At 52.5% G+C, this 12,844-nt stretch overlaps 1 protein-coding gene across 1 annotated transcript; it reads left to right on the top strand.

Moving 5' to 3' along the window:
- The first annotated feature begins 4,849 nt into the window (after nucleotides 1-4,849).
- LOC127394020 (von Willebrand factor A domain-containing protein 5A-like) lies at nucleotides 4,850-12,370 on the top strand. Its single transcript, XM_051639708.1, is given in 18 exon segments — nucleotides 4,850-4,903; nucleotides 5,253-5,497; nucleotides 5,601-5,823; nucleotides 6,384-6,526; nucleotides 6,678-6,792; nucleotides 7,217-7,344; nucleotides 7,648-7,736; nucleotides 8,190-8,334; nucleotides 8,645-8,724; nucleotides 9,235-9,346; nucleotides 9,641-9,805; nucleotides 9,941-10,044; nucleotides 10,392-10,573; nucleotides 10,665-10,738; nucleotides 10,740-10,953; nucleotides 11,444-11,667; nucleotides 11,866-11,992; nucleotides 12,196-12,370. Coding segments are annotated over 18 exon segments (2,499 nt in total). The 5' UTR covers nucleotides 4,850-4,854; the 3' UTR covers nucleotides 12,276-12,370.
- Nucleotides 12,371-12,844: the final 474 nt, after the last annotated feature.

The raw sequence follows: 12,844 nt of genomic DNA, 5'->3' as shown, positions 1-12,844 counted from the left end.
GAGAGAAACACTTCAGAGGACAGGTCTTTCCATATGTCCTTAAGAGATCCCCTGCCACTGTACTCTTCAGACACTCTTTTTCTCTGCTACATGTCTAGCTTTGCAGCATTGTTGTTTTTAGCTGTACTGTGGTGGACCTTTGTCACTTTTCAGGCTCCCTCTAGACACAACCAAGGTGTGAATAATTTATGTTTTCACTGCATTCCTGAATTCCAAGTTTCATCTGCCCATAATGAGACAAACTTCATTCACTCCTGGACTAAAATAACTCCAGAAACTCCCTCAGTGTTGTGTTGGGACTCTCGGGATTGTTTGTTCCAGGGACCATAACCACAGACAATAAGAACAAAACCACATCATCTGCTCTCTCTGCAGTTCTCCATCAGCACCACAGAAAGTGTAACAAAATCAGACACTGCTGGTCACCTTTACACATGCTGTAATTGTTGAAACACAGTTTCAGTTTCCCACATTTTCTTTGTTCATCCTTTTACAACTTATGTAGCAATAAAAGTCCTTTTTGTGCCCTTCATACCTCTTGCAAATCTGAACTTGAGGTGTGCACTGGTGAGCACTAATCACTCCCTGCCCTTGTCAAAAGTCCCTCCCCAGTATTTCCAATTATTCCTGTTTCAAAAACCATATTTCAATAGGAAAAATGGGAATTTCTCCCACTGACATTGCTGCAAGACAGTTTGCATTTGTAATTCTTACAGGCAGACTGCTAAGGCTATCAGTAGAATTTCTGCCCTTCTTATCTGAAAATAGGAAAATTTGGTATCCAGTTACTCTACAATGAATATTTAACAGATTGACAACATGTTTGTCCACCTATTCATACTTCCTGCTGTAATGCTTCCTGTGCATTAGTGTCCATCCTAATATTTTCATCCTGGACCAAACCTTAGAGGACAGAAAAGAGTTATAAAAATTTTTTTTCTAATTTGACCAAAAGCAATCTGATTCACCTCTTAGAAATGGGTTTTCAGCCTAGTGTGATTTAATGCACTCCACCTGAAGTTCTTTCACTGTGTACCTAAATCAGGTCTTCCAGTGCATAAACCTTCTCCAGATGGCTGTGGGTCTGCTCCACCTACCTGTGTGCTGTGGGAAGATGAATCTCCATCTGGAACTGATGTAAGATGGGGCCACTGTCCCACTGCTTATTTTTCCTGCTGGAATCAAAAGCATCCCTTGGAGTTATGGCATTTGGGAATTTACCATTAAATGGTACCATGCACACAACTAGAACAGGGTGAAAACAGAATTTTCCGCTTGAAATACTATCTTTGCAAAGTAGTTTTCATATTTGTCTTTGTAATTTATTTTCTCTGTTATTTTATTTCTCATTATCAATAATCAAAATGGCAGGAAGCTGCTTATTTTTGTGTGACTATTATTTACAATAAAATGATTTTTTTTCCTAAACTGTGTTCTATAGATGTTATATTGGGTCTGGCTGAGACGGAGTTAACTTTCCCCATAACACCCTCTCTGTGTTGTGCTTTGTATCTAGAACTGTGCTGGTAACAAACCAGTGTTTTGGCTACTGCTGAGCAGTGCTTGCACTGCATTGAACCAATTGGCCCCAATACAATCCACTGCCACCGAGAAGTGTCCCTCAGGAGTCAATGAGAACCTTCAAGTATACATTCCATCCAAACGGAAGTTTTGGGAAGATGAAGGTAGGTTAGGGGGTCAGCAGTTCAGTATCTGTGACACTTTTTGACCAAGTGTGCCACTTACTCATCACTTGTGGTGAGGAAAGGAAGGTCCAAGAGGCAGGAAAGTCTTCCCTAGCTCTTCAGATGCAGCATGCCCCATTTACACCTGGCACTCATTTGCCTACTTGTAAGCATCAGGACTAGAAGACAGCATGGGGTGTTGAAGATAGTAATGGGCCTCATCTACAAGCAGAATGTTCACCCACTTCCTCAAAGAACTGAACCTCCATGGGTGTAATGAGTCTGGATGCACTGGGGCAGAGTTTGAACAAAGGCAGCAAGAACTGTCTGTGCTGGTCGAGACTGCCACACATTCAGCACAGCCCTTTGAGTGGTCTTCTCTGAGAGTCACAGCACTTCTGAGAGGCAGATTGAAGGAAGCTGCCCAGGTTTGCTGGAGAAACCAGAGGTCAGTGCTACCAAGAGTCCCAGCGAGAGACAGCCAAGGTGTGCTCTGGGAGCTAAACATCTGAAGTCAAATGAAATTTGGCCCCTTGAGTCTCAGCCAGGGGCTTGCTACCAGGGAGGGGTCAGCATGGGGCTGGCTCATGCAAAGAAGATGGGGATGATAGACTTATAGAAGGGTTTGAGTTGGAAAGAACCCTTATGATCATCCAGCAGATGAGAGGAAATTCCCATGTCCAAGGCAGGTAGGTAGGTCTCAGCTTGTCTGCCAACTCTCCCTGTTTGGAAAGAGCCAGTACATCGGCTTCATTTCTCTGCAATCCACCACCCAGTCGACAACCTGGCACAAACCAGTGCGTGGACCTGAGCCCAGCATCTGAGTCTGCAGCCAGTGCGGGTCTGCAGTCTCCTCAGGCTCTCAGAAGATGCTGTCCTGGTTGCGGGGTGTCCCTGGCAGCCGCTGCCCAGCGCATCAGCTGTGAGGGCAGAGGGGCAAGGGCGGCGGGGAGATGTGGCAGACCCCCTAGGTCAGGAGCAGTCCTGCTGACGGACCTGCAGCCCCTCCCGTGGCTGTGCCCGGAGCACCCGTGGGGGCCAGGGACGCTGCCCCCCGGGACCCCCGCCCGCTGGGGCCGCAGCAGCTGCTGCGGGGCCGCGCCCGCAGCGCAGGGGCCGGACGCGCCGCCCTCGCCACTGTCGCCTCCGAGGACCCCGGTCGGATCCCCCCCTTCCCCGGGCGTGTCCCCTCGCCCCTCCCCATCCCCAGGCCCTCCAGGCTCCCCGGCAATGCCCGCAGCGCCGGGCGCGGACAGCCCAGCAGTGCCAGCCCGGCCGCGGTGTCTCCGCCTCCCTGGCGCTGCCTCCCGCCTTCCCACCCACTGCCCGTCCGCCTGACCCCGCCTCTCTCTCCATCCCAGCCATCCCTTTGCATCTTCCTGCCTGACCGAACATCTCCTGCTCTGTCTCCATCCCACCTCTGCTGTCCCTGTATCTCAACCCTCTGCCCCGTCCTCTCTCTGCCCCTTCCCATTCCATTTCTCCCTCCGTCCACCTGATTGTCAGATTGCTGCCTCTGGCCTGGCTGCTGGTAAGTGTCTACTTCTTTGTGCTTCACGTTGTTATTCTGTCCTTCTTTCTGCACTGGCCCTGTTCACTGGGGAGAGCTTGCCCCTATTCAGTCCATCCTTCTGTCCAGCCCCCACCCCTACACCCCCGGGCACTTACAACCTATTTGTCTGTCCACCCTCTCAGCTTGGTTAAGGGGATCTTTCTGGTGCTCCCCATCCTGTCTCCCTAGAGCAGGAACTGGAGAAATTGATGCAAATGTGTCTGAACCAGAGAGATTTATGTGCATAGATTTTGGGGGGAATGAAGTCTCTCTCAACTCGTGGCACCTGGCCAGAAGACAGCCAGATGTCACTTGAACTATACCCTCCCCTCAATACATTCTGGGGCTTGCTCTGCAATCATGGAATACCTGATCCTGGCCTCATTTCTGTCTTCATCATGTGCTCCCTTATTACCTGAACTTTCAACCAGTCCCTGCAAGCTACTCCATGAACATACCCTCACATGCTCTCTCATGTGCAGCTACCTTCAAACAATGCTGTTTGTGATGGGCACCAGCCCATCACTTCTAAAATAGACCCCTCTACCTGTCCATTCATCCATTTTAACAACAATTCTGATATCTCTGTGTCCACCTGTATATCCATCTATCCTAAAATGGACCTTGTCTGCCTATCTATCTATGCAGCCTTGGATGGGTAACAATGATCCATCCATCCATCCATCCATCCATCCATCCATCCATCCATTCACTCTTACTTTCACACCATCTTCCCTCCATCTTAGAATCATAGAATCATTAAGGTTGGAAGGCACCTTAAAGATCACCAAGTTCCAGCCCCCCTGCCATGAGCAGGGAACCACTAGACCAGGTTGCACAAAACCTCGTCCAACCTGGCCTTAAAAACCTTCAGGGATGGGGCATCAACAACCTCCCTGGGCAACCCATTCCAGTTCCTCACCACCCTTGTAGTGAAGAATTTATTCCTAATATCTAACCTGAATCTCTCCTCTCTCAGTTTAAAACCATTACCCCTTGTCCTATCACTATCTTCTCTGATTAAAAGCCCCTCCCCAGCTTTCCTGTAGAACCCTTCAAGTCCTGAAAGGCTGCTATAAGGTCTCCCTGGAGCCTTCTCTTGTCTAGGCTGAACAGCCCTAATTTTCTTAGCCTGTCTTCATAGCAGAGCTGCTCCAGGCCTTTGGTCATCTTGATGGCCTTTCTCTGGACCCTCTCCAACAGGTCTGTATCTTTCTTTTGCTGAGGGCACCAGAACTGTACACAGTATTCCGGGTGGGCTCTCACCAGAGCAGAGTAGAGGGGCAGAATCACCTCCCTGGTCCTGCTGGCCACACTTCTTTTGATGCAGCCCAGGATGCAGTTGGTTCTCTCCCTTGCTGTCCCTCAGTTCTCTTCAGGATTCTCTCATAGTCACCTCCTCCATGCGGTGACGCCCTCCTAGTGATGCCGCAGTGCTCATGAACAAGGATTCCTGAATCTCTGGGTTTGCTCTGGCTGTACATGGCTGTCGGGGCTTCCAGCTATGTGTGGAGGACTAGGGAATGGAAAGGAATCTTTACCAAACAGGGGGTCTTTGGTGGTTTCTGTGGATCTCCACTCTTACAGGAGACCCTTCTTGTCTGCAGATCTCCAGACATGTGGAGTCAGAGTTTTGGACTTCTGAGAAAATCCTACATCCATGATGGTGAGCTGGGGATCAAACAGCTGAGGGACATTGGGGGGATACTCCCAAACGGGGACAAAGAAAGGAGAAGTACAGGTTGCCATAGGGGGAAATATCTGGACTGGATCTTCCCAGAATGAAAAAAGGATGGGAACAGTCAAGAGCTCTACAGGAATGGGGAGAAGGGGAAGCTGTGGGGGTGGGGGCCAGACACTGTTCTATGGCAGGCTCAGTTCTATGGACGCTCAGTAATGTTTGTCATCTAGTCTTGGTTTCCAGGGTGGGAACAGCCACATACTAGAAGCAGCTCCCGCCACCTCCTTGTGTCATTCATGTGTGCAGATGGACAGTGTGTCTTTCCCAACAACAGCAGGATCATTTTTGCTGGGAAAGAGTCTCCACGTACCCCTGTCCTCAGTGCCTCTGTGTAGTGCTGTGGTGGATGTTGCTATCCAGGATTATGTTGCTGATGTGGCCTCCGAACTCATCTACCAGAACAAGGGTCCAACCTCCACAGAAATCCTCTTTGTATTCCCCCTTGGGCCCCACATGGCTATATACTCCTTCCAAGCCTGCAGTGAGGATGCCAAGGTCGAGGCCGTGCTGCGGGATGAGGTACCAGCATCCAGGGACAAATGAGTGAACCACCACAGGGGCATGGGATGAAGTGCATCCCCCGCCTGGAGCTCAGCTTTCTACCCTTCTCCTTCCCACCCAGGCCCAGCAGCTGCACAAGGCTACAGGGGACTGGGAGAACCTGGGCTACCTTCAGGATCAGTCTATGTATCCAGGCGAGGTGTTTGTCTGCTCACTGGGGACCCTTTCCCCTGGCAGGGAAGTGGTTGTGACCCTGCGCTTTGCCCAAGAGCTGTCACGAGAGCCAGATGGTGCAGCCCGTTTTGTGCTGCCACCCACACTACATCCCCACACAAAACACTATGGTGAGTGACCACACAAACAGGAAGGGAGAACTCTCCACCAGCAACAGCACAACCCTTGGTCATCTGCTGATCCACAGAGGGTTGTCCCAGTGTAGAGATATCCTGGTGCAGAGATGTCCTGATGGAGAGCTGGCAGCCTAAAGTTGTTCTAGATGTCCCACAAGGAACCTGCCCTCCCAGTCACACACCCCATAGAAGGGCCAGTCTATCCATGTACTTTATAAACAGACCTGATGCAACTTCCCTTTGCATGCAAAGGAGGACCCATATTTTTCCCCCATGTAGCCCGTGGACACATCCACGTGTACTTCCATGTGCCTCATGAGGGAATGCACACCTCCTACACACATTTCCCATAAACAGACTCATGGACCTCTCCATATACCTTATTGACAACCTCCAATTCAAATCATAGAAGGGTTTGGCTTGGAAGGGACCCTAAAGTTACCTAGCTCCACCCCCTGGCCACAGTCAGGGACACATTCTCTCCATGTCCTATATATGGGTACCCAATCCTGTGCAGGTCCTTTGTCCTCCCCAGTGCCATGTTTCTGTTGCAGCCTGGAACTGTGGCACTAGCAAGCTGCCCTACAGCCTGCTGCTCACCACTAGCTTCCAGTCACCCCGTGGAGTGACCAATGTCCAGGCCAACTTCTCCCTTACCCCTTTGATCTACACTGCCCAGGACCACAGCTCTGCACAGGTATTTCCTCCTGAGTGCCAGGATCCTGGGGGAGCTGGGGAGAGGCATCATCACTGAGAAAAGGGAATGCAGTGGGATCAGTGCCCATGCTCCCGGCTGAATGCTGGGTCTGGTTCCCTTCTCCTGTGATAACCAGGCACCCCTTCTTCAGGTCTCACTGGCTGGCACCCCTCCAGACAGGCATGATTTGGAGCTGCTGGTGTATTATGGAGACCCGACTGCAGTCAGTGTCATGATAGAGAGGGGAGACCCGGGGGCCCCTCCAGGTGAGTGCAGCTAGGTAGAAAACATGGGGACACCTCTGGGTTGCAGGAGGCATTGGGGATTCTGGGGGGGTCAAGAAATTACTGGACACTGGGATGGGAATGGGAGGCATTCAGATGGGGTAGATTAGGTCCTGGGACTTCCAGGGTGGGGTGTTTGGAACGCTCTGATGAGGTAGCAGGTATAACAGGATGCATTCCTGTCTTAGGGCTCACTGGGTAGAGGTACTGGAGGCACTGGATTGGAATACATGGAGCACTGGGCTGTGCCATTGGTGGACAGTGCTGTAGGGTATTGATGTACTAGTGTGGGGCATCATGGGGTCTGGGGTGGTGGAAGCTGAAAGCACAATGAGAATCAGACCCAGGATGAGAAGCTGGGGGGGGGTCCTTATCTGGCCTTCATCTCACCCCATACCTCTTCTAGGCTCCCTGCTTGGTGACCCTATGGTGTTGGTGACAGTGGCACCCAGCATCCCTGAGGCAGTGCCTGGGCAGCCCCAGTCTGGAGAGCTCATCTTCCTCCTGGACACCACTTTCCTTGAGCATGCATCGGTACCTCTGCAGAGCAGGGACCAGGATAGGGTGGAGGGGCAGGTTGATGGGGAGAGGGCCAGGGTGGGCATTTACAGAGGGACAAAGATGTGAGGGGGGAAGGGTAGGGCTGAAATGGACCCTTTCATTTGCATAGTAGGTCCCCCTTTCAGGACTGAAACAGTTCCGAAATACCTCAGGTGCCCAGGGGAGTTCAGCGCACTGACTCATGTCATTCAGGGAAGTCCAGACCAGACTATGGGCAAAGGCATCTGTATCCCCCACCAGTGCCTCCCCACACTTGCTTCCTGTATCTTTCCACAGGACTCCCTGCTCTTCCTTCTCAAAAGCCTGCCTCTGGGCTGCTACTTCAACATCTACTGCTATGGAGAAACCACTGTGGGCATCTTCCCGTGAGCAAACGTGGGGCAACCTGGGTGCTATGGGGCTGGAATAGGTGCTTGTGGGTAGTTGTGGTTACTGGGGGACATGACTGGGTGCTGTGGGGCTGGAACAGGTGCTGTGAGGAAGGGTTAGAGGTTGGAGGGCAGGTGTGCATGCTCTGAAATCAGCTGGTTGGTATGGGGCAAAGCTGGGTGTTGGAGGGCATGAGTGGGGGGCTGTAGGGCAGGGCTCGATTCTGGGGACTGGATCTTTGTGGTATTATGGGATAGCATCTCTTGGGGTTCTTTTGAACAAGGTCTTTTAGGAACTATGAAGCCAGGTCTCTTGAAGAACTACTCTGGGAGAGGGTCTTGCTGAGGACCTTAGGACATATCTGTGGGAAGTGCTCTGGGGTGGGGTCTCAGGGAGCACTGGGGCCAGCACAGAGCTATGTCTTCTCCACACATGCTGTGCCCCTGCAGGCAAAGTGTTGAATATACTCAGGACAACGTGACCAAGGCCATGAGGTGCATCCCCTCCACTGGCTCCAATCTGGGTGACTCCAATCTGCTGGGAACCCTCCGCTCAGTCTACAACACCCCCCAACCCCGTGGGCATACGCGACAGGTCTGGGTGCAGGGCATGAAGGGGTGGAGGGACAGGTGTCCCAGGAGAAGAACCCAAAGGGCTGTGGGTGGAAGGACCACCCAAAGCACATGCTGATCACAAGGGAACAAGGAGGATACTGGGGGGTGTGGGGGAATGGAGAAGTGGGTCTACATCTTTAAGAGTTTCTGTCTCTGGTTGGATGTCTCTCCCTAGGGTAGTCTCTCTACAAGGGGACTTTCCTGGGCCCCTCTCTCCATTTCAGGGGCCTGATCTCCCCATTCTGTGGTCCCTGTACAGGGCCCTACCACTCATGTTCCCTCTCTCCCAGCTCTTCATCTTCATGGCTGGGCTATCCCCTGACCAGGAAGCCATTGCAGCTGAGGTGTGTCGTCACCGCAACAGCCACCGGTAATGGGGACCCTGCCCCAGTTCTCCAGTTGCCCTTTGGTTGTGCAGTCATTTCCATCCCTGATGAGGGATGCCTGCTGTTCACCAATGCCTGTCCCAAACCTCGGGCCCCTCCAGTGTCCTGAAGACCCTTCCCACCCTGCACAGCTCCCCTGTGCCAAGCCCCCATGTCTTTTCTTGCTACTCCCACAATCAAAGCACCCTTCACAGCGTGAGCAGACAGACTGAGGCACAGGGCTTTTACAGCCTGATGTGCCCCCAAACTCTGCCTCAGCCCTACTCAACTGGCCCCAGTTCTGCCCCAAGTCCCACCTTCCCTCTGCCAGCTCCCTGTCTAACCCCAGCTCCCACCCCAATCCGTCACCCCCTGCTTTTCTTTGCCCCCTTGTTCTGCACCCCAGCTTTGTTCCCTCAGCTGTAACTCCAGACTGTGCTCTTCAGCTCTGTCACAGCATCTTTGCTCCCACCTCTGGCTCCCATTTCTGACACTTTTCCCTGCTTCCCACATAGGTGTTTCTCCTTCTTCTTCTCTGAGGACAGCGCTGCCCTGGCTACAGCCCTTGCCAAGGAGACAGGGGGTGAAGCTACCTACGTCTCCTCTGACAACAGTTTGACAGCTGTGGTAGGAACCCAGAAGCCCTGTCAGGCCCCCCTCTATTCCACATACATACAGAATTCCAAGTACCTCAGCACCTGGACTGCTCATATGCAGTAGCTAAGACCCAGCTGCCCCAGGAAGCCAGGGCCTCAGGCTTCCCCTGACTCTACCCTACCTGTGCTCTGGGACAGACCTGACTGTGCCCAGGGAACCCAGCTGGTGCAGGCTACCCCACACATTCCACTGACCCCAGGGATACTCATCAGGGCTGAACCCTGGTGGTGTTGCAAACTGTGGTGTCCTGCCCTCTGTCCCCAGGTGTTGAAGTACCTGAAACGGGCCCTCAAGCCAGCAGCTGAGGGAGTCTCACTGAGCTGGACCCTGCCCTATGGCCTGGAGATTGAGGTCCTGGGGGAAACCCCTCAGTCCATCTTTCAGGGTCAACACAGCCTCCTCTATGCCCAGATTCATGGACCAGCACAGGTGAGAGCTGTGACTACAGTCACCTCCAGTTACCTCCCAATAGCCTCCCAGTAACCTTTCAGTAACTTTCTAATATCCCCCAATAACCACCGTGTGTCTCCAGTAACTTCCAGCAAGCTTCCCATGTGTTCCCAGGATACAACAGCAGCCAAGGGTGTGCTGACCCTGCAGTACAGCCTGGATGGCCAGGAGGTCACTCACACGGTTGAATTCCCACTGCACCCACAGGGAGATGGCCGGTGAGAGCCTGTCCTAGAGGAAGATGCACACATCCCCCCCATTTCTAACATGGACTCCAGCTGAGAGTCCAAACAGCTTGTGCATTCTCACCTTCCACACCCAATGCCAAAGTGGCAGAGAACACAGGAGTCCAAGCAAACCCTCCTTCCTGGCTTTGACCTCACAAGGGTAGGACCCAGGAACCTGAGCATCGTGTCCCTCCAGAGAGATGATGACCAAGTTTTTCCTTTGTCCACCCCTATCTCTGAAGAGAGAGAACCCACATGTCCAGGGTCTCTCCCTGTCCACCTTTCTCCAAGTGCAGAGATGAGTCAGGTGGTCACGCCTCACCCCACTCTGTCCCCAGGTTGGCTGGGCATCGTATGGCCATGAGATGCTTGCTGAAGAGGTTGGTGCTAGAGACTGCGAGTGGGTTTGGGGATGAACCAAGGCATCGTGCAGTTGAGATTAGCCTCACTTCAGGGATCATCTGCCCCTTTACCAGCTATGTGGGTGTTTGCACATCTCAGAGGGTCAGCTGGTACCAAGGTAAGGAATGGCAGAAAAGAGCTGGTGGGGCAGCTCTGTGGGATGTTGCCATTCCACTGGAGCTGGAATGCCAGCCACAAGACACTCTCAGTCTCATGGGGGAGGCCCCATCACCACCAGGTGCTTCTTTCTCATGTGCTTAATTCAGCCCCTGTCCCTGTTTGCCCTTGAAGGGCCCCTGGCACTGCTGCCACCCCACCAGACACTCATTCCCTGCCAGACCATTGAGCTCCCTGGCTCCTTGGAACACTCTTGCTGCTCTGCTAAGAGCATCTGGATCCCGCCTGGCTGGCTGAGAGCAGTGTGTGCATCATGGGCTGCCCTCCGTCGACTCACCAGTGGCATTGCTGCCCTGCCCAAGCAGGAGGCTTGCTCAAAAGGTATGGGACCTTGACCCAGACGGGAGGTAGACAGATGATCTAAGGTCTTATAGGAGGGTTCATGTCTTGCCCATAGAGAGGAAACCAATTAATTTTGCCTTTAATCCTTCCCTTAGTTACCCTTAAACCTGTGAGTTCTGCAGTGAATACATGACCCAGCTCAGGGACACCCAGGGAGGGGGCAGGGATGGTGTTGGATCATAAAGATATATTTGGATAAAATGTGTTGGGGAACTATCACAAGAAGTCTTGGGACATGGATGGGTGGGACTGCCAGGAGATGAGGCACTGTTGATGGTTGGGGGTGAGGTAGGGTTGTCCAGAAAGGGCTGTGGATGGAACTGCTCTGGGGAAATGCAGGAAGAGGCTTAGACTGCAGGTAGCTGCCCAAAGAAGAGCAGAGAGAATGTTCTGGGGCATTGCACAGGAGAATAGAGAGGTCAGCTTCTTGTGATTCTCCCAACCCTCTTGTTCACATCTTCTCCCACAGCACATAAACCACTGCCATCATCTATTTCTTGTCTCAAATATGTGGATTCCATGGATTTTCATTTGGGGTCTCCAATTTTTGGGTCTTGGACCACCAAAGCCATTGCAGAGTGCCAGGAGCTGGTAGCACTGCAGAATGTAGATGGCTCCTGGGCCCTCAGCTCAGGCTTGGCCTTGGTTCTGGAAGTTGATGAGGCTGAAATCAAGGGAAAGATGCCTGGTGAGGTAAGGGAGGAACCTCTCATGGTAGCAGAGTGTCATCCTGGGGCAGTGGGAACCTCTTGGCTGGTGGCAATACTGGCACCCCAAGGAAAGAAGGGATCAGAAACCAGAAACGACAAAGGAAGGGGTGTGAAGCAGTGAGGGGGCAGGGGGGGGGATGGTCAGCACTGCATGCTGTTCTGAGCCATTGTCCTCCTACAGGCCACAGAGCCAAGCATCTGGGGCACAGTGCTGGCTGTGACCTGGCTGCACAGGGATAACAAGTGTTACCAAGACCTCTGTGAGCTGCTGGAGGCCAAGGCTGTGACCTGGCTGTGCAACCAAGCTGGTGAGACTTGAGGGTGATTTTTCTGCTGATTCTCACAGCACAGACCCCTCCCTTCTCTCTCCAGTGGGACCTGCCTCACCCTTTCACAGGACCATGATTTCCTGGGGGCAGGTGAAGGAGTCCTGTGTCCCCTTGCTGCTTTATCTCTGTGGACTCTCCCTCCTGCCTGACTCCCCATGTGCCCTGTCTCTCCCTGACTGCAGTGTCGCAGCTGGACAAATGCCTGGAGGCAGCCAACATGCTCCTTGGGAGCAGCGTGAAGCCAGATGTCTTCAGGCTCTGAGCTCAACATGCCTTGTGCTGCAGACCAGCCACAGCTGCAGAGCCAAAAAGGGCCAGAAAGAGGAGCCTAAACTCATCTGCTGTGCTGCAATACCACCGTTGCTACCAGCTGGGGTGTGTGGACTATCTCTCGCTTTATCTGTTAAAAAGCCTGTTGCTGTTCAGGGCCCCAAGAAAAAAACCTTTCCTTTCTGGTGACTTCATAGAGGGGTTTCACAACCTACACATACCCAGGGATGTGCATTCTCCAAAAACCCATTGCGCCTAAGAAGGTCTGTGTCTCTTTCTTATTAGTGAGTGAAGCCATGGCTGCCATTTTACTGATCACATCCATAGGGCTATGTTGGCACCCGTCTTGCCATGTGACCCCTAGGAACTGGATCTCTTTGGCAGATCCCTTGAGCTTGCTTCTCTTTATAGCAAAGCCAGCTTCTAACAAAATGTGGATCACTTTTCTCCCTTTCTCAAAGACTTCCTCTGCTGTATTACCCCATACAATGATGTCATCAATGGTATGTATATGGTCTGGGGCTCCACCCTTCTCCAGTGCAGGGTGGATCATTCTGTGGC

This window comes from Apus apus, chromosome 24 (genome assembly GCF_020740795.1).
Source record: "Apus apus isolate bApuApu2 chromosome 24, bApuApu2.pri.cur, whole genome shotgun sequence".
NCBI lineage: Eukaryota > Metazoa > Chordata > Aves > Apodiformes > Apodidae > Apus > Apus apus.
Note: the sequence above shows the minus strand (reverse complement) of the source record. Positions and strands in the feature narration are given on the sequence as shown.